The sequence below is a fragment of the Muntiacus reevesi genome, chromosome 22, assembly GCF_963930625.1.
Source record: "Muntiacus reevesi chromosome 22, mMunRee1.1, whole genome shotgun sequence".
Taxonomy (NCBI): domain Eukaryota; kingdom Metazoa; phylum Chordata; class Mammalia; order Artiodactyla; family Cervidae; genus Muntiacus; species Muntiacus reevesi.
In genome coordinates, this window is record NC_089270.1 from 28,689,603 (window position 1) to 28,709,530 (window position 19,928).

Sequence of the window (19,928 nt, forward strand, 5' to 3'; positions counted from 1 at the left end):
ATTTCCTTGCTTGTGATGGGTCTGTTAAGATCTTCTATTTCTTCCTGGTTCAGTTTTGGAAAGTTATACTTTCCTAAGAACTTGTCCACTTCTTCCAAGTTGTCCATTTTATTGGCATAGAGCTGCTGGTTGTAGTCTCTTATGATCCTTTGGATTTCAGTGTTGTCTGTTGTGATCTCTCCATTTTCATTTCTAATTTTTTTAATTTGGTTCTTCTCTCTTTGTTTCTTAATGAGTCTTGCTAATGGTTTGTCAATTTTATTTTTTCGAAAAACCAGCTTTTAGCTTTGTTGATTTTTGCTATGGTCTCTTTAGTTTCTTTTGCATTTATTTCTGCCCTAATTTTTAAGATTTCTTTACTTCCACTAACCCTGGGGTTCTTCATTTCTTCCTTCTCTAATTGCTTTAGGTGTCGAGTTAGGTTATTTATTTGGCTTTTTTCTTGTTTCTTGAGATAAGCCTGTAATGCTATGAACCTTCCCCTTAGCACTGCTTTTACAGTGTCCCATATGTTTTGGGCTGTTGTGTTTTCATTTTCATTCATTTCTATGCATATTTTGATTTCTTTTTTTATTTCTTCTATGATTTCTTGGTTATTCAGAAGCATGTTATTTAGCCTCCATATGTTTGAAATTTTAATAATTTTTTTCCTGTAATTGAGATCTAATTTTACTGCACTGTGGTCAGAAAAGATGACTGGAAATGATTTCAATTTTTTTGAATTTACCAAGACTAGATTTATGGCCCAGGATGTGATCTATTCTGGAGAAGGTTCCGTGTGCACTTGAGAAAAAGGTGAAGTTAATTGTTTTGGGGTGAAATGTCCTATAGATATAAATTAGGTATAGCTGGTCCATTGTGTCATTTAAAGTTTGTGTTTCCTTGTTAATTTCCTGTTTAGTTGATCTATCCGTAGTTGTGAGTGGGGTATTAAAGTCTCCCACTATTATTGTGTTACTATTAATTTCCTCTTTCATACTCGTTAGCGTTTGCCTTACATATTGCGGTGCTCCTATGTTGGGTGCATATATAATTGTTATATCTTCTTCTTGGATTGATCCTTTGATTATTATGTAGTGGCCTTCTTTGTCTCTTTTCACAGCCTTTATTTGAAAGTCTATTTTATCTGATATGAGTATTGCGACTCCTGCTTTCTTTTGGTCTCCGTTTGCGTGAAATATTTTTTCCAGCCCTTCACTTTTAGTCTGTATGTGTCTCTTGTTTTGAGGTGGGTCTCTTGTAGACAGCATATATAGGGGTCTTGTTTTTGTATCCATTCAGCCAATCTTTGTCTTTTGGTTGGGGCATTCAACCCATTTACATTTAAGGTAATTATTGATAGGTATAGTCCTGTTGCCATTTACTTTGTTGTTTTGGGTTCACGCTTATACAACCTTTCTGCATTTCCTGTCTAGAGAAGATCCTTTAGCATTTGTTGAAGAGCTGGTTTGGTGGTGCTGAATTCTCTCAGCTTTTGCTTGTCTGTAAAGCTTTTGAATTCTCCTTCATATCTGAATGAGATCCTTGCTGGGTACAGTAATCTAGGTTGTAGGCTATTCTCTTTCATTACTTTAAGTATGTCCTGCCATTCCCTTCTGGCCTGGAGGGTTTCTATTGATAGATCAGCTGTTATCCTTAAGGGAATCCCTTTGTGTGTTATTTGTTGTTTCTCCCTTGCTAATTTTAATATTTGTTCTTTGTGTTTGATCTTTGTTAATTTGATTAATATGTGTCTTGGGGTGTTTCACCTTGGGTTTATCCTGTTTGGGACTCTTTGGGTTTCTTGGACTTGGGTGGCTATTTCCTTCCCCATTTTAGGGAAGTTTTCAGCCATTATCTCCTCGAGTATCTTCTCATGTCCTTTCTTTTTGTCTTCTTCTTCTGTAACTCCTATGATTCGAATGTTGGGGCATTTCACATTGTCCCAGAGGTCCCTGAGGTTGTCCTCATTTCTTTTGATTCTTTTTTCTTTTTTCCTCTCTGCTTCATTTATTTCCACCATTTTATCTTCTACCTCACTTATCCTATCTTCTGTCTCTGTTATTCTACTCTTGGTTCCCTCCAGAGTGTTTTTGATCTCATTTATTGCTTTATTCATTTTTAATTGACTTTTTTATTTCTTCTAGGTCCTTATTAAACATTTCTTGCATCTTCTCAATCTTTGTCTCCAGGCTATTTATCTGTAACTCCATTTTGTTTTCAAGATTTTGGATCATTTTTATTATCATTATTCTAAATTCTTTTTCAGGTAGATTCCCTATCTCCTCCTCTTTTCTTTGACTTGGTGGGCATTTTTCATGTTCCTTTACCTGTTGGGTATTTCTCTGCCTTTTCATCTTGTTTAGATTGCTGTGTCTGGAGTGGCCTTTCTGTATTCTGGTGGTCTGTGGTTCCTTTTTATTGTGGAGGTTTCACCCAGTGGGTGGGGTTGGACGATTGGCTTGTCAAGGTTTCCTGGTTAGGGAAGCTTGCGTCAGTGTTCTGGTGCGTGGAACTGGATTTCTTCTCTCTGGAGTGCAATGGAGTGTCCAGTAATGAGTTTTGAGATGGGTCTATGTGTTAGGTGTGACTTTGGGCAGCCTGTATGTTGACACTCAGGTCTATGTTCCTGCGTTGCTAAAGAATTTGCGTGGTATGTCTTGCTCTGGAACTTATTGGCTCTTGGGTGATGATTGGTTTCAGTGTAGGTATGGAGGCTTTTGGACAGTCTCTTATTACTTAATGTTCCATGTAGTCAGGAGTTTTCTGGTGTTCTCGGGTTTTGGGCTTAAGTCTCCTGCCCCTGGATTTCAGTTTTATTTTTCCAGTAGGCTCAAGACTTCTCCAACTATACAGCACTGATAATAAAACTTCTAGTTAATGGTGAAAAGATTCTCCACTGTGAGGGACACCCAGAGAGGTTCACAGAGTTACATGAAAAAGAGGAGAGGGAGGAGGGAGATATAGATGAGCAAGAGAAGAAAAAGGGGGACTCGAGAAGAGAGAGATCTATGCAGTTCTCTGTTCCCAAAGTGTTCTCCATAGCCCAGACACCCACAAAGATTCACAGAACTGGATTGGGAAGAGAAGGGGAAAGGAGGAGATAGAGGTGTTCTGAGGTAGAAAACGGAGAGTCAAAAGTGGGAGAGAGTAATCAACACACTCCTGAATAAAAATGGGAACTGAATATTGGATTCTTAAATGTCCAAAATTTACATCACATACTGAAAAACAAAGATTAAAAATCTAGAGCAGAGGTTAGATTCATAAAAATATTAAAAACAAAAACACAAAAAGTTTTAGTAATATATATGAAGTTCAGTTTAAAAATAGGGCTTTTCTCTTTTTTTTTTTGCAAGGTTATAGTGAAATGAAAATGAAAATTAAGGAGTAATAGAGGACTTTAAAAGAAAATGAGAAAAAAAAGAAAAAAAACAAGAAAAAAAATTTTTCCCTAATTAAAAAAATCATAAAAATATATGAAAATAAAAGTTAAGGAGTAATGGGGGAGTAATAGGGAGTTTTAAAAGAAAATAAAAGAGAAAAAATAAAAAAGGAAAGAAAAGAAAAAAAATTTTTAATTAAAAAAAAAGGTAAAAATATATCTAGGAATTTCTCTGGAGCTGTTGCCGTCATTGTGGGTTCGGTTCAGTTTCAGATAGCTCCTCGTTCCAGCTTACACTTCTCGATATCTACAGGCCCCTTCCGGTGTAGTCGGTGTTACCTACAGGGATTTTAATCTGTTGCACCGGTCCCTTCTGAAGCGGTTCCCTGTGTTTATTTGGCTTCTGTTTGCCAGTCTCTTCACTGTCTAATTTCCGCCCTGACACAGGCGGGCGGAAGTGGTCTCTTGTTCAGGTTCGCTAGTTCCGTCCTGCTGCGGGGAGGGCGGGGCGCTGCAGGCAGATATCTTGTGTGTGGGGAGCACTCGCAGTGTTTCAGCCACACTAGGGTTGCCCCACTGCCGGGTGTGTGCTCTCCCCGTCTATGCTGCTCAGGCTCCCGGCTACTCTATGTGGAGCGGGCCCTGCATTGCGTGCTGTTCCAGTTTTCGGGTATTCCACAAAAGCGTGGACTCGGTTGCGCCTGCGTTTTGTGCCTTCCCCGCCCGAGCAGCTCAGGCAGCCGGGAGCTTGACGCGCGCACTCTCCCAGGGTGCGGTGCGCCTTCTCCCCTCCGTGGTCCCAGCCTCAGTTTCCGCCGGCGCTATTCGGGTGCGTTCGCCTTGAGTTTAGCCATGACCCTCCTGTCGACCATCCAGAATCTCAGGAGGTCTTTGGTTAGAAACTGGAGGCCTGTTTGCAGTGTGGGAGGGGGTGCCATCTCTGGGGCTTAATTTGCCCCTTTCCCCTCCCCCCTGCCTCCTACCTCCAGCGGGGATGGGTTGGTCCGCTGCAGGCTAGCTCTTCTCTGGAGTTTCTCAGTCCCTTTGTTCTGTGAATGGCCGGCAGTGTGTTCAGGCCGGTTAATTTTCTCTCTCTCTCTTGCTATCCCACAGTTTAAGTTGCTATCTCACGAAAGCTCCCTCCAATTGCTCTCAGGGCCTTTGGCCCTGTCCTTACCCTAAGCAATGCCGCCGGCTCCTCTCCGTTCCGCCGCCACTTGCTGGTGGCAGATGCGGGTGTCTGGGGTACTTTTCTGCTGAGAGTTGCTTTTAGGCACGTAATCTGTGGGTTTTATTTATTTTTCCTCCCAGTCAGGTTGCCCTCCGAGATTCGAAAACTTCCCCCAGACCCGCCAGTGAGAGGGTTTCCTGGTGTTTGGAAACTTCCTCTATTAAGACTCCCTTCCTGGGATGGGTCTCCATCCCTAGCTCTTTTGTCTCTCTTTTTATCTTTTATATTTTGTCCTACCTCCTTTCGAAGACAATGGGCTGCTTTTCTGGGCGCCTGATGACCTCAGCTAGCGATCAGAAGTTGTTTTGAGGAGTATGCTCTGCGTTCAATTGTTCTTTGGATGAATTTGTAGGGAAGAAAGTGGTCTCCTGTCCTACTCCTCCGCCATCTTGGCCCCTCCCCCTGCATTACATTCATTTTAGTTTGTTTCATTAATGTTAATAAGCAGCCAGCCCAGGCCATGCATATGGTAGAAGCTAAATGAATAACGGGACAAATGACCTCTCTCAAGCAATCTACATGGAAATTTAGGAAAGATTTTTTTAATTAAAATATTGATGACAAGTGACTAGTATATAGTGCCACAGGCTCCCCCTTCCAGCTCCAGTTCTGCTGGAGACGCAGCCCAGAGACTACATTGCCTTCCTGAGAGCTTCTGAGCGGATTGTCGGGCCTGTCTTACCGCAGTGGCGCCGCCCGCGCGTTCCAAAGCAGAGTGCTGTAGCCAAGTCCCAGCCTCGGTGTTTGGTGAACACAAGCCCCAGCGTGCCTCGAGTGTGCAAACTCTCGCTGAGCCCCGCGAGTCCCGGGCGTGAACCGTGCTGACAGAGGGAGAGTGGCAGCCTCTGGGGTGGAGAAGAGCAGCAGGAAGAAGACCAAGAAGAAACTTGCTGCTGGAGAGGAAGCCAAATTGTTGGCAGGTTTCATGGGTGTCATGAATAACATGCAGAAACCGAAAACACAGTGTAATGCGATCCTTATGGTCCCGGAAAGAAAGATACCTGCTCATCGTGTTGTCTTTGCTGCAGCCAGACATTTTTTTTAACCTAAAGTTCACAACTAACAAGCTTGAATCAAAGTCCTTTGAAGTGGAACTCAAAGATGCCGAACCTGACATTGTTGAACAACTTGTGGAATTAGCTTCTACTGCTAGAAATTCTGTGAAAAGAGCAATAATCTTCATTCCTTGTTAGATGCAGCAAACCAGTACCAGATTGAACCTGCAAAGAAAACGTGTGCTGATTTTTTGAAAGAACAAATTGATGCTTCAAACTGTCTTGGTATAGCGTATTAGCAGAGTGTCTAGACTGTCCTGAATTGAAAGCAACTGCAGATGACTTTATTCATCAGCATTTTACTGATGTTTCTAAAACTGATGAATTTCTACAACTTGATGTCAAGCAAGTTACACATCTCCTCAACCAGGACCCTCTGTCAGAGCAGAGGATCAGGTTTATATGCTGCAGTCAGGTGGTTGAAATATGATGAACCTAACCGCCAACCTTTTATGGTTGACATCCTTGCTAAAGTCAGGTTTCCTCTTATGTCAAAGAATTTAAGTTAAAACAGTACAAGCTGAGCCACTTATTCAAGACAATCCCAAATGTCTTAAGATGGTGATAAGTAAATTGCCTACTTTCCATTTATTTATAACCTGATCATGCAGCCAGTTTCTCATGGACTTAAAATCCTTCCGAATGGATCAGATTGGGCAGCCAGGGAGAAACACTTGAGACTTGGCCCCTCTGGATAGTTAATCTGTTGGGGTTCTCAACTGTCTATCTGGAAGGAACTTAACCACATCCCTTATTTTATAGAAACACATGTGATAGAAGGTAAAAAATTAGACTTTGTCTCATTTCATGTACAGTAGCTTTTAGTTTATGTACTTTGTTTCCTTTTTAAAATTCAAGTAGTGTACTGTGATCACATTTTCTTTCTTGAAGAAAAAAGTTGGTTTGTTGCACCTGGAGCAAATTTTTTGCCACTTTTTTTTTTTCTTTTCATTTACTTAATTTTTCTTGACTTGCAGACTTGAGTTTCAACCAGTCTGTAAAATGCCACTTAATAAAATTGTACAATTGAAAAAAAAAAAGTGACTAGTATCATAACCCCTTCTCTATATCTCGGGTGCTTTTTAGGTATTAAAACTATAAAGTAACAATGCATCCTTTTTTTTCCATCAAAATACTTCTGAAAAAGTGAGTTGTTTCCCACAAATGTTTTCATTAATCCTACTATTTTTCCCCCACAGATTTATGTATGAATATTCCATTAATTATGGACAAGCTCCTCTGACACTTTTAGTCAGTTACACCAAGAGTTATCTCTCTATGGTAGGGTCCTGCTGTACTTCACCAAACCCAACAGTATGCTTTTTGAAAGAGGTAGGTGTCATTTTATCACATAGCTAATGTTCTTTTTTCTTCTTCTATTAATGCCATTCCTTTTAAATAATGTTAGAAAGATTCAGATTCTGGAATCTGAAAACATTTTTTAAATGCCTCTTTTTTATTTTGTTAACTGGAAAAACACACATCTCTGGGGGAGATGTTCCTTTGGTCAGAATTCAGTTTTCCAGTCATCAAAAGGAGTCAGAATGTCTCTTTTTTCTGCTATTTCTGCACGCTGCTTTCAATGTATCCTGACCATCTAATGAGATTTTTCTCATTTATTTTCTAGAGACTTCAGCTTAAACATTTATCACTTCTCACCGTTATGTCAAACAGAATCTGCTCACAATATGCTGCTTATGGGAAGGAGAAGTCAAGGGTCAGGTAAAAATTGAGCACAATCAGCATGTGTAGCTATTTCTGTACTATCAATCCATGTTAGGATTCTCTAAGAAAATGTTTGCAATAGAAAATACAACCCATAGTGTTGTGTTCCTACACCCCTCAAAAATAGTGCTCAGATACTTTTTCTCTACACAGAACATGAACTAAAGGAACAAGACTATTATAAAACCTAATTTGCTTTTAATCAACATTTTCCATATACTCATCATAAGACTGCTACCACTAGAAATTACTTCCTCAATATTCATAATGCTGTATATTGCAAACACATAAGCAAAAACAATCATTTTCTTATTTACCACCCATTACTTGCTTTGCCCATTTTTTCCTTGGGAAGAAAACTTCCTGAATTCTTTTTATATATCTCTTAAGCTCCATGAATTTATTTTACTTACTTACTCTGTTCTAATCTTCACTTTGATTTTTGTATGGCTGTGTTAATGTCACACTTTAATTTTGACAGTTTCTATGTTTACGATGCTCTCAGAGCTCATCAGACATCTATATTTACCAACTTTGTATCTTTAGTATTTACAATCTCTTTAATTCTTCTTACTCTGATTCACAAATTCTTTCCTAATGATAATGAAAGAATTCATGCTGGCACCAGATCTTAAGGTTCCCCCAAAGGGCATAGAAGCTACTTTCGTGAGTCCTTTAAAAATAATCTTCCATTAGAACTGCTGAAAAACTAAACTGTATTTTCTCTTGAAATTCCCTTTAGTTTTTCTTTTGCATTAAGAGTATTAGGCATGTAGAGCACAGTAATTCATAGTATAAAACCTCCTATAAAGATATACATATATAAATGTCTTTATATATTTTAAATATATAGCATAAGTAATATATAAGATATAATTTATATATCATAAACTTATACTTGCATTAGAGTGTAGAAATTTACTCCAAAGAGCTGAGTGTGAACAAAAGTTTAGCTAAAAATATTGCTGCCACTTTTTTTTAAATAGGAAAAACATTTCCTAATATGCCTAGAATAGAGCATGTTTAAATCAATTATAATATGTCCATATGAGAGAATGCCATACAGTTAGAATTATGTTTTAAAAGAATATTTAATGAAAACAAACCATCACTAAAAGAAATCAAAGCTACGATAGAAAAAATTCCATTCTTATGGATTAGAAGAATTAACTGTAAAAATAGCCACACTATCCAAAGCAATCTATAGATTCAATGCAATCTCTGTCAATACCCACTGACTTTTTTTTTTTTTTTTTGCTGAAATAAAAATGCACCCTAAAATTCTTATGAAATATCAAAGGACTTCAAAGATATTACAAAGCAACAGTAATAAAGATACTATAGTACTGTTACATAAAAGCAAATATACTTAATATTACTGAATTATAAAGTTAAAAATGGCTAAGATAGCCAATTTAATTTTCTATGGTTTTTGCCATAATTTTAAAAGAAAGATATGGAACCTATTCCTGATACAGAAAGTGAAAAAGGTAAATAGATAAATGGTATAGCAGAGTAAAATCCCTTATAATATACCTTGTTAACCTTGTAATGTACTTCAGGGTAACACACCAAAACATCAACATTAACCTGTGGTCTAGGGTTACAAGTCTTCATTATTTCTTTTATCTGTAGTTTCTAAATAAATTTATGAACAATTCTAAAGACTAGGAGGGGCCACTTAACACAACATTGGCCTTATGAATAGATAGATGCTAGAGATTTCTTTTTTACCATTTTAGGTCTAACATTTTAATTTTTTAAATGTATTTATTTGGCTGTGCCAGCTCTTAGTTGTGGTGTGCAACACCTTTTCATTGTGGCATGAAGCTCCCTGACCACGAATTAAACCCAGAACCACTGGGAGCACAGGGTCTTAGCCACTGGAATACTAGGGATGTCCCTAGATCTAACATTTTAAAGACTTGCTTCAGTTACAAAAATCTGGCCAGAAGAGAAGCTCTTTATCAGTACTGAAAACATGAAGGGATTCATTGGGAATGACTGAATTTTCAATAGCGACTTCTGCATAAAGGATCTGTGACATGACAGATATGCTCCTCCAGACTGTGTTCATAATGAAACCAAGAAAACTGAAAATATAGGTAAACTAATCATTCATTTTTAACTGTTCAGCCATCTCATCAAATTTGCCCAGAAAGTGCCTACTGCACATCTGGAAGATGTTTTGCCACTTGCTGAAGACATTACAACAATCCTCTCCAAGTGCTGTGAGTCTACCTCAGAGGACTGCATGGCCAAGGAGGTAAGAAAATCTTCATGATCCATGGACCACTTACTGAATGGCAGGCACTCTCCTAAGCTGCTTTTTACATGCATCATCTCAGTGAATCCTCCTATGTATCCTATAAATTTATATACACTGTTAACTCAATTTTACAAATGAGGACAGATTATCAGGGATTAATAAACTGAAGTCCTACAACTAGTAAGTGGCAAAGTCCACACAAAAGCCAAGATTCTGATTCCAAAAACCTTACTCTACCTACAGAGCCCAGAGTATATCCACTAGCCATAGATGGTTACATTTAGATTAAACTTCAGTTCTTTGAAAACACTAGCCACATTTCAAGTGCTCAGTATTGGACAACACAGAGATTATTTCATCATCACGTGTTATTTCATTCATCATCTGTTCTATTAGACAACACTGAACTCATTATTAAAAGCTTCTAATGTTTTGTTATACTTGTTAAAATTTGACAGTCGTCCAACTTTCTCACATTTTTCATTTATATCATCCATTCAAGTATACACAAATTTGTACTGTTACTTTAGACAGAAGTCACTCCATGTCTGTGGACCTCTTTAGAAAAAGATACTTTGACATCTGGTCTTTCTTCAAGGATACATCTCAGTGATAGGTGTTTCTCTATAACCTGATTTATAATAGCTAAGTGGGACTTTACTGTATATATCTACTGCATATACTACATTTAGCTACTGGTGGTGGTGGTTTGCTGCTAAATCATGTCTGACTCTTGAGACCCCATGGACTGTAGCCCACCAGGCTTCCTCTGTCCATGGGATTTTCCAGGCAAGAATACTGAAGTGGGTTGCCATTTCCTTCTTCAGAGACCTTTAGCTGCCTAGATGTAGCATATTTTTAAACCAGTTCCCTTTTATTGGATTTAGGTTGTTTCAGTTTAACACGGTAAGCAGTGCTGCCCTTAATAGTTTTTAGCTAAATCTCCCCTTCATTCATAATTACTTTCTGAGAGTAAATTCTTGAAAATCATACTGTTATACTTTAAGACTTTTAGTACATATTGACAAGGACTTCCCTGCTGGCTCAGTGGTAAAGAATCTGCCTGCCAGTGCAGGAGGTGTGGGTTTGATCCCTGGTTGGGAAGATCCCCTGGAGGAGAAAATTGGAACCTACTCCCGTCTTCTTGCCTGAAAAATCCCATGGACAGAGGAACCTGGCAGGCTACAGTCCATAGGGTCACAAAGGAGTCAGACACAGCGATTGAACAACAACATATTGACAAATTGCACTCCACAAATAGCCTACCAGGGTACCTTATAAGAGCATTCATGCTGACTTTTTAAAGTTTTCCTTATTTTTAATGAGACTAAGTGGGAAACTAACAATGCACAAACGCACAATTTCTCTTGCAGCTTCCTGAATACACAGTAAAACTCTGTGACAACTTATCCACTAAAAATTCGAAATTTAAGGACTGTTGTCAAGAAAAAACACCCATGGACATATTCATGTGCACTTACTTCATGCCAGCTTCCCCAAACCCTGAGTTGCCAGATGTCAAGTTGCCCATGAGCAAAGACGTGTGTGATAAAGGAAACACCAAGGTCCTGGATCAGTAAGTTGGGCTGATTTAATTTGACAGTACTGACATTCACTAGCATTAAGTGACAAAAGAAATAAAAATTGGAAGAGATAGTAAGTCTTTATCTGTTTTCCTCCATCTAAGAACTGAGACATACACTGAGTTGCATATGCTACCAGTATGTGCATACTTAAGGCCTAAAACTCTCTCAGTTTGAATTAACAGGGCCAAAAAGTAAATTGCTGGCATTAGAGATTAGAATTTAGACTGAACTTGGACTGAAACTCTAATTTGCATTTGTCTAAATATTCATTTTTATAAATGCATAAATATTGTGATGAGACAATGGAAGTGTTTACACAAATTAGTTTCACAGAAAAGCTACTTAAGGTACCCACTTGATGCGTTATATTGGATTCATATATTATCTTTACACAAATGCACTTCCATATATGTCCGAAGTATTGATAGATCTGTTTATGCATAAATTTATAAACAAATGTATATTTGGTACATATAATTTTAATTTAACTAATCACGATAGCTTCAAAGCAACTATCAGTAACTTGTATTTCAATGAGAATTTTAACTCAAAATGTGTTAGAGTCTTTTTTAGTTCAATCTTTTATTTTTAATTAAGCCAGGTGTTCTGCCACAATAATAGATATTAAATTTCAGAACACGACATGCATATGCAAATCTACCCATGTTAAAGAGTGTTATCTCCTTTCTCTCTCCTGCCAGATATATATTTGAATTAAGCAGAAAGACTCAGATTCCAGAAGTGTTCCTCAGTAAAATACTTGAGCCAACCCTGAAAAGCCTTGATGAATGCTGCCACTCGGAATCTTCTACTGCCTGTTTAAATGCGAAGGTACAATTTTCTATATTTTCTTTATTAACCTGGGTATGGCTTAAGGGTTAACAAACCAAATCTGGCCTGGTGCCTGTGATCTAAGAATGGTCTTACAGTTTTAAATGGTTTAAAAATAGTATTTCATTATACATGAAAATTACATAAAACTCCAACTTCAGTGTTCATAAGGTTTCATTGTAACACAGCCCTTCTCACTGTTTACAGCTGTTTTTGTGCCATGTTGGCAGCTGATTAGTTATAGCAGAGACTGTATGACACTTACAAAGCTTGAAATATTTACAATCTGACCTTATGTGGAAAATGTTATCCAATATCCAATAATAGACACTCATATTTTTTAATTAATTTATTTATTTTAATTGGAAGTTAATTACTTTACAATATTGTAGTGGTTTTTGCCATACATCAACATGAATCAGCCATGGGCACACATGTGTTCCCCATCCAGAACTCCCCTCCCACCTGCCTCCCCATCCTATTCCCCAGGGTCATCCCAGTGCACCAGCCCTGAGCACCCAGTCTCATGCATCAAACCTGGACTGGCGATCCACTTCACATATGATAATATACACATTTCAACACTACCCTCTCAAATCATCCCACCCTCGCCTTCTTCCAGAGTCCAAAAGACTGTTCTTTATATCTGTGTCTCTTTTGCCGTCTCACATATAGAGTCATCGTTACCATCTTTCTAAATTCCATATACATGCGTTAATATACTATATTGGTGTTTTTCTTTCTGACTTACTTCACTCTGTATAATAGGCTCCAGTTTCATCCACCCCATTAGAACTAATTCAAATGCATTCCTTTTAATGGCTGAGTAATATTCCATGGTGTATATGTACCACAGCTTTCTTATCCATTCGTCTGCTGATGGGCATTTAGGTTGCTTCCATGTCCTGGCTATTATAAACAGTGCTGTGATGAACATTGGGGTGCACGTGTCTCTTTCAGATCTGGTTTCCTCGGTGTGTATGCCCAGCAGTGGGATTGCTGGGTCGTATGGCAGTTCTTTTTCCAGTTTTTTAAGGAATCTCCACACTGTTCTCCATAGTGGCTATACTAGTTTGCATTCCCACCAACAGTGTAAGAGGGTTCCCTTTTCACCACACCCTCTCCAGCATTTATTGCTTGTAGACTTTTGGATAGCAGCCATTCTGACTGGCATGAGATGGTACCTTATTGTGAATTTGATTTGCATTTCTCTGATAATGAGTGGTGTTGGGCAACTTTTCATATGTTTGTTAGCCATCTGTATGTCTTCTTTGGAGAAATGTCTGTTTAGTTCTTTGGCCCATTTTTTGATTGGGTCGTTTATTTTTCTGGAATTGAGCTGCAGGTGTTGCTTGTATATTTTTGAGGTTAATTCTTTGTCACTTTCTTCGTTTGCTATTATTTTCTCCCATTATGAAGGCTGTCTTTTCACCTTGCTTATAGTTTCCTTTGTAGTGCAAAAGCTTTTAAGTTTCATTAGGTCCCATTTGTTTATTTTTGCTTTTATTTCCAATATTCTGGGAGGTGGGTCATAGAGGATCCTGCTGAGATTTATGTCGGAGAGTGTTTTGCCTATGTTCTCCTCTAGGAGTTTTATAGTTTCTGGTCTTACATTTATATCTTTAATCCATTTTGAGTTTATTTTTGTGTATGGTGTTAGGAAGTGTTCTAGTTTCATTCTTTTACAAGTGGTTGACCAGTTTTCCCAGCACCGCTTGCTAAAGAGGTTGCCTCTTCTCCATTGTATATACTTGCCTCCTTTGTCAAAGATAAGGTATCCATAGGTTAGACACTCATATTGATACATTGCCTGGAATTCTGATTTAACATCTCTCTCTGATGAGTGTTTCAAGACAAGTAATTGTTATGTAATCATTATTTTCTTACAGGCCCCTCAACTGACAAAGGAATTATCATCTTTCATTCAAAAAGGACAAGAACTATGTGCTGATTATTCAGAAAACACTTTCACTGAGTACAAGAAAAAGTAAGAGTCTTATTCTGGCTGATTCCTTCAAATTTATCAATAATAATAGCCTGGTGTTGTGAGTTGAAGCAGGGTTGAAGACTTAAGATGTGTTAAGTGAGCAGTAAAAAGAGGAAGTGCAATTTAAGAGTTGTAAAGAATAGTCAATCTAATACCTCTATAAGAAAAAACAGTTCTTTTTTGGGGGGATGTCATGTATATCAGATGAGAGGTCAGTTAGAACACAGTCACAGAAACATTAATTCCAAGATTCACAGGGACTTGATTTTAAAAATATATAGTTAACTCATATCAACACTCTTACCATAAAGTTATCTGTAGTTGTTGCTATACATAACTGAGAAACTAAAACTCCCGAAAAATATTATCTAACTTCATGGCGTATTGTCTGATAAGACAACCCAAGCTTTCAATCAAGTACAGTGTCATCCATTACCAGTATGTATTCTCTGTAAACTGGAGATAGATATGTTAATCAATAAGGTACAGTAGCCATTTTTCTCAAGTCAAAGAAGGAAGCATGTCTTTATAAATAGATGTTAATACTAAAATAATAGGTCATAACAAAAGTTTTACTGGCTTCCTAGAAAATATCTGTGAGATCATGTCATTCTCCATTTCATTAAGCAAATTTCTTAGCTCTATTTCAAACTGTCAACAACACACCCCTCAAATAAGCACAAATACAACCTCACAAAAAAAAAACCTTTTAAAGTATCCCCAAAGGAGGAAGCCTTCAGTGACCCCTATGAAGACCTTAACAAAGTCTAAAAGAAAAAAAATGTGAAAGCCTTAAGTTCAAAATGGTTGTTTCCCATTTATCAGGAGATTATATAATTCATAAATTATGGAGGTGGTATAGAATATTATGGATAATACAAAATTAAGTTCCCTGCCAACAGTTTTGTTTTGAACTCTAGGGTTACATGGGACAATTCTGTGATAATTTATATAATCTCAGTATGTTAAAAGTATTAATGCAATAGAATTGACATTTGGGATTTTGAAAGTAGAGAAGATTGAAATTATTGAGTCTAGGTATTTAAAATCCCACACACCCTCTCTTTCTCCCTATCCTCTGAGTTGCATCTAATCTGACTTCCTTTCCCTACCAGCTGGGACCTACTATTTTTAATAACTATTTAATAAGCAAGCTAATCCCCCTCACCCTTCTGTCCTTTCCCAGCATCATTATACTAATCCCAACTCTAGATAAATTTGGGTCTCTATTACAATGCCCACTACTGGGCTGGCAAGTATCAATATTTCTTGGAAAAGTCATAAATCAGGCTGAGTTATCCATTATGAGGAGAGAGAGCTAATTTAAACTGGGAGGGACCATTCAAATTGGAGGGAATCAAGAAAGTCAGATCCTAGCAGCATCTTAAATGGAGATGGAGAGTTCCTGAAGAGCAGAGCTTAAAAAACAGAAAGACCTGTTGTTCCTTCCAGCATAGCTAGTCGAGTAGCAGGCAAACAGAAGAGATTACATATGAGAGAAAATACATTAAGGTGACAAAGTCCTATAAGGGAAGTACTCTTTGAGGAGTTTGAAATCTAGAACTGGAGAGAAGAGGAAAGACTAGGGAAAAGAGAGGAGGAGGTCATCCTCGTGATTGATGTAACTGCATGCATGAAACGGAAATAATAGGAATTCAAATTCAGCAGCAGGTTGTATGTTTACTTTCGTGATCTAAAGGAGACATAGGTTTCACTTCCTAATCTTCAACTGAGGCATCAAAAATCATTCCACAGCTACTAAATTTTATTAAGGGTAACTATTTTCCTTTTTTGTCGTTGCTGTTGCAAAAGATCTGAAGTGGCTACCATTTTGCACTTGACATGTTTATAGAATACATCTAGTAAAACTTTACATAAAATTGGTCTTTCAGACTGGCAGAGAGACTAAAAGGAAAATTTCCTGATGCCACGGAGACAGATCGCCAAGAGCTGGTTGCCAGACTCTCAGACTTTGCCTCCAAGTGCTGTTCTATAAACTCACCTCCTCTCTACTGCAATTCAGAGGTAAGAAAATTTAATGTTCTACTTATCACTGCATAGTATGAAGAACTTTTATGGTCAGAATTGCTCATTTGTTATTGATTGCCTGTCCTACTCATGGGAAATGTCTTGGTGTTTTCAGATGCACGTATCCTACTTGTTCATATCCTCCATTTGACCCCTTATTTTCCAGCAGTCATTTCAGAATGCTATATTAGAATAGTCAAAAAGATATGGAGGTCATTTCATTTCACTTTATGGCTAATTCAGAAGTAGTAATGACAATTCCAAGGATTTTGATGTCTCACCTGTTATATTTCTGGAATACAGAGGCAGGGTTAAGAACAGCTCTATGCCATGCTAAAACAGATTCTTCCTTGGCTCACCTTTCTAAAGTTCATGATATTAAGTTGTATTCCTTTTGACTGAATTATACCATTGTTTATTTTGTAGTCTATTGGGAAGGAAATACTTATGGTCCACTTTGGACCCATCATTTCTGTGTCTATACATAAAAATAATTTTACTATGGTGTTAATACTACTGATGCCTGGGATTTCAGGTCAATTAGAAGTCCTTTTCTATAAATTAAAGGATTTTTTAAAGAATTTATCTGAATTTATATGCAATTAAACCATGAAAGCAACAAAGCCTGATTTAATTTTATGGATCAAGAAGATCCCCTGGAGAAGGGAATGGCTACCCACTCCAGTATTCTTGCTTGGAGAATTCCATGGACAGAGGAACCTGGCAAATTACAGTCCATTGGGTGGCAGAGTCAGATACAACTGAGTGACTAACACTTTCACTTCAGTTTTCTATTATCTTTCTAGTAGAGCACATTTGAAGATACCTAAGAACTTAATAAGAAATCAAATGTTTATATGAAGAAAACTATAAAGGTCATTTAGTATAATTTTTCACTCAGTTCATCCCTGCCAGAGGTCATTCAGACTCCATTTAAATATCTGAAATTTGTTTTCTCCTAGAGGCAGCCTATTTCACTGCCCAGTAGCTTGATTTATGATAACAATTTTTTTCTCTAAAACATGATATTCCCCTCAATTTCTGCTGAGTCTGGTCTGACTTTCTTTACCAACTAGAAAATGTATTTTCTTGGTTCTCTGGTAGAGGTTCTTTTATATTTCTACTGGTTTTCTAAAAGTTAGGCTGAAAAGTTTTGTTTGTATTTAAGTCTTGGTTATACATACTAATTATTTTACATATTTTGGTGGTTTTATTTTTTTTATTACTCTGTGTGTGTGCGTGTTAATTGCTCAGTCGTGTCCGACTCTGTGCAACCCCATGGACTGTAGCCGCCAGGCTCCTCTGTCCATGGAATTTTCCAAACAAGAACACTAGAGTGGGTTGCCGTTTCCTCCTCCAGGGGATCTTTCCCACCCAGGGATTGAACTGGGTCTCCTGCACTGCAGGCAGATTCTTCATCTGAGCCTTTTTACCTTACAGTGTCTAACGAAGTCTTAAATCAATTTAACACTTTGAGCTACATCGCATTACTCATTTATGTGCTCTATACTCTTAGAAATGCTAATTTTGCCTCCAGTTTCAATGCATGCCCTTCAAATCCCAAACCTATCTGTCAATCTTCCTAGTAATAATTTGTAAAGCCAGAATTCTGGAATGAAAAGGGTGCAGTAAAATAAAAAGAAGCCTATTCTTAAAATTCTGCTGAGAAACATATCATGTTCACCTTTCATTAAAGTTCAAAACAAGGTTCTAAAAGACATGGATTATTAGGATATTTTGATCATTACTGGCATTAAGACATTTATCATAGAGCAACTAAATCCAACAGTTTTTCTTCCTTTACTGACAACTGGCTTTGGGTAATATGACAACTGAATTTAGGTTGCCTTTACCAGAAGTAAAAAAAAAAAAATTACCTTACCTAGAAGCTATTTTCTACCAGGAGAATTTGCTATGAGGGTCTCATTCAGTCATTAAGAAAAAAAAGAAAAAAGCCTAACTCCTTTTTTCTTTTTTTAACATTCTGTCAAAAATACCACTTTGCTAACCAGTCTTCAGTCCCTTTATCTGTTCATCCACACCCACTTTCCTTTTTGACCTTGTACAAGCAAATGAAGCTTTATGCATGAAGCACATACTTCCTTCAAGCCTGTTCCTTTTCATTTCTTTAATTTGCTTTTCAGTATAGTTCGTTATAATATATTGCTGTTTTAAGGCTTTATTTTCATATTTTCAACAACCATGGTGAGAAGGCAGTTTGGTGATGCTCTATTTTCTTGCTTTATAACCAGTAAATTTATAGCAGTGCTGCTGCTGAGTAGCCAAACTTTCAGAAATTGCTAAGGGACAGTGAGATGAATGGAGTTGAGCTACTCATGGATAAATGATTTTTTAGAGCCCTGGGAGGTTAGACTCTCTGGCGTTTCTGTTAGCCTTTTGATGGTCTCTACGTTAATGTTAATATCATAGCTAGGTGAATGAGCTCACCTCTGACTTCAGGTTAAGGCAAAATCTGTTAGAACAGCATTGACTTTAATTCTCAATGCTTAGTGTAAATATTTGTCCCATTCACCCCATAATTTGGATTATAGTTTATCATCAAATCTCCTTGTCCTATGTTTGCTTGAAAGTTTTCTCCTTAAAAGCAGTACCCGTTCACTACATGCACACGGAGTCATTTATATCCGATGATCCACCTCTATCTGCCATTCTACACATACATGGCACAGTGGCCAGAGGAGTGGCAGAAAGGGCCTCTGAACCATACTAAATTAGTGTTTAATTATGTCATCTACCTCCATCTACTCCCTCACCTTCATCTTGAAATGACCAAGAAATAGAACAGTCAGTGTTGCTTTCTTTCAGCTTTACCACAGCACTCAGAAGTCATTCCTTTTTATTCTATAGAGGCCCATTGACTGCAGAAAAACTTACATTTGCAAAATTAGGCTTTTTTTTTTCTCTCCATCACTCAGGTAGGTCATTCCTATTCATGACCTGATAATATAGCTTCTGAAAACTCATCAGTATATTATCCCTAAGATGTCCCAAAGTTTTCAGAAAGCTACTGTCATATGCTGGATTTGATCATTAAAATTAAAAAAAAAAAAAATCAAGTGCAAATCTCCATTAACAGCTGGGCAAAGAGGAGACCAATTCTTCTCTTCTCACCCCTTTCCCCTTCTGCCTTCTCTTTCCTTTTCTCTCACACTTCAGGAAAAATTTTAATTTCTCAGTATAAGTAGTTTTTATAATCCTCAATGTCATACTGTTGCTGCTAAGTCACTTTAGTCGTGTTCAACTCTGTGAGACCCCATAGATGGCAGCCCACCAGGCCCCCCCGTCCTTGGGATTCTCCAGACAAGGATACTGGAGTGGGTTGCCATTTCCTTCTCCAATGCATGAAAGTGAAAAGTGAAAGTGAAGTCACTCAGTCGTGTCCGACTCTTGGTGACCCCACGGACTGCAGCCTGCCAGGCTCCTCCGTCCATGGGGTTTCCCAGGCAAGAGTACTGGAGTGGGGTGCCATTGCCTGCTCTGCCTCAATGTCATAGCTACAGTTTATTAAGCCATTACTATTTGTTAGGCAGAATATTAATAGCTTTATATGTATGTATTTGTGGAGTGATCTAAAGCAATTCTAAAATGTTGGGTACCATTTTAATTCCCCTTTTATGAGTGGGTTGAGTGAGATACATGGAGGTTAGATGATGTTAGAAAAACCATATTTAGATGTCAGAAAAACCATCATTTATTTCACATGAGTCTGTTATTCCATGATATTGTCAGAATTTAGCCCTAATTTAGCTAATAATGGTGAAAATAAATTATTGATACCAGAAAACTTAATTACTGACTGGAATTCCAAAATGATTGTTAAAATAGTAAAAT

The 19,928-nt window shown here is 37.7% G+C and overlaps 1 protein-coding gene across 1 annotated transcript in view; it reads left to right on the forward strand.

Moving 5' to 3' along the window:
* The window catches only part of GC (GC vitamin D binding protein), a 48,015-nt gene that overhangs the window by 21,150 nt on the left and 6,937 nt on the right, over positions 1-19,928 (forward strand). Inside the window, exons 5-11 of the mRNA XM_065914581.1 lie at positions 6,850-6,982; positions 7,278-7,372; positions 9,512-9,641; positions 11,018-11,220; positions 11,932-12,061; positions 13,951-14,048; positions 15,941-16,073. Coding sequence (XP_065770653.1) covers positions 6,850-6,982; positions 7,278-7,372; positions 9,512-9,641; positions 11,018-11,220; positions 11,932-12,061; positions 13,951-14,048; positions 15,941-16,073 — 922 coding nt within the window. The remainder of the gene's footprint in view (positions 1-6,849; positions 6,983-7,277; positions 7,373-9,511; positions 9,642-11,017; positions 11,221-11,931; positions 12,062-13,950; positions 14,049-15,940; positions 16,074-19,928) is intronic.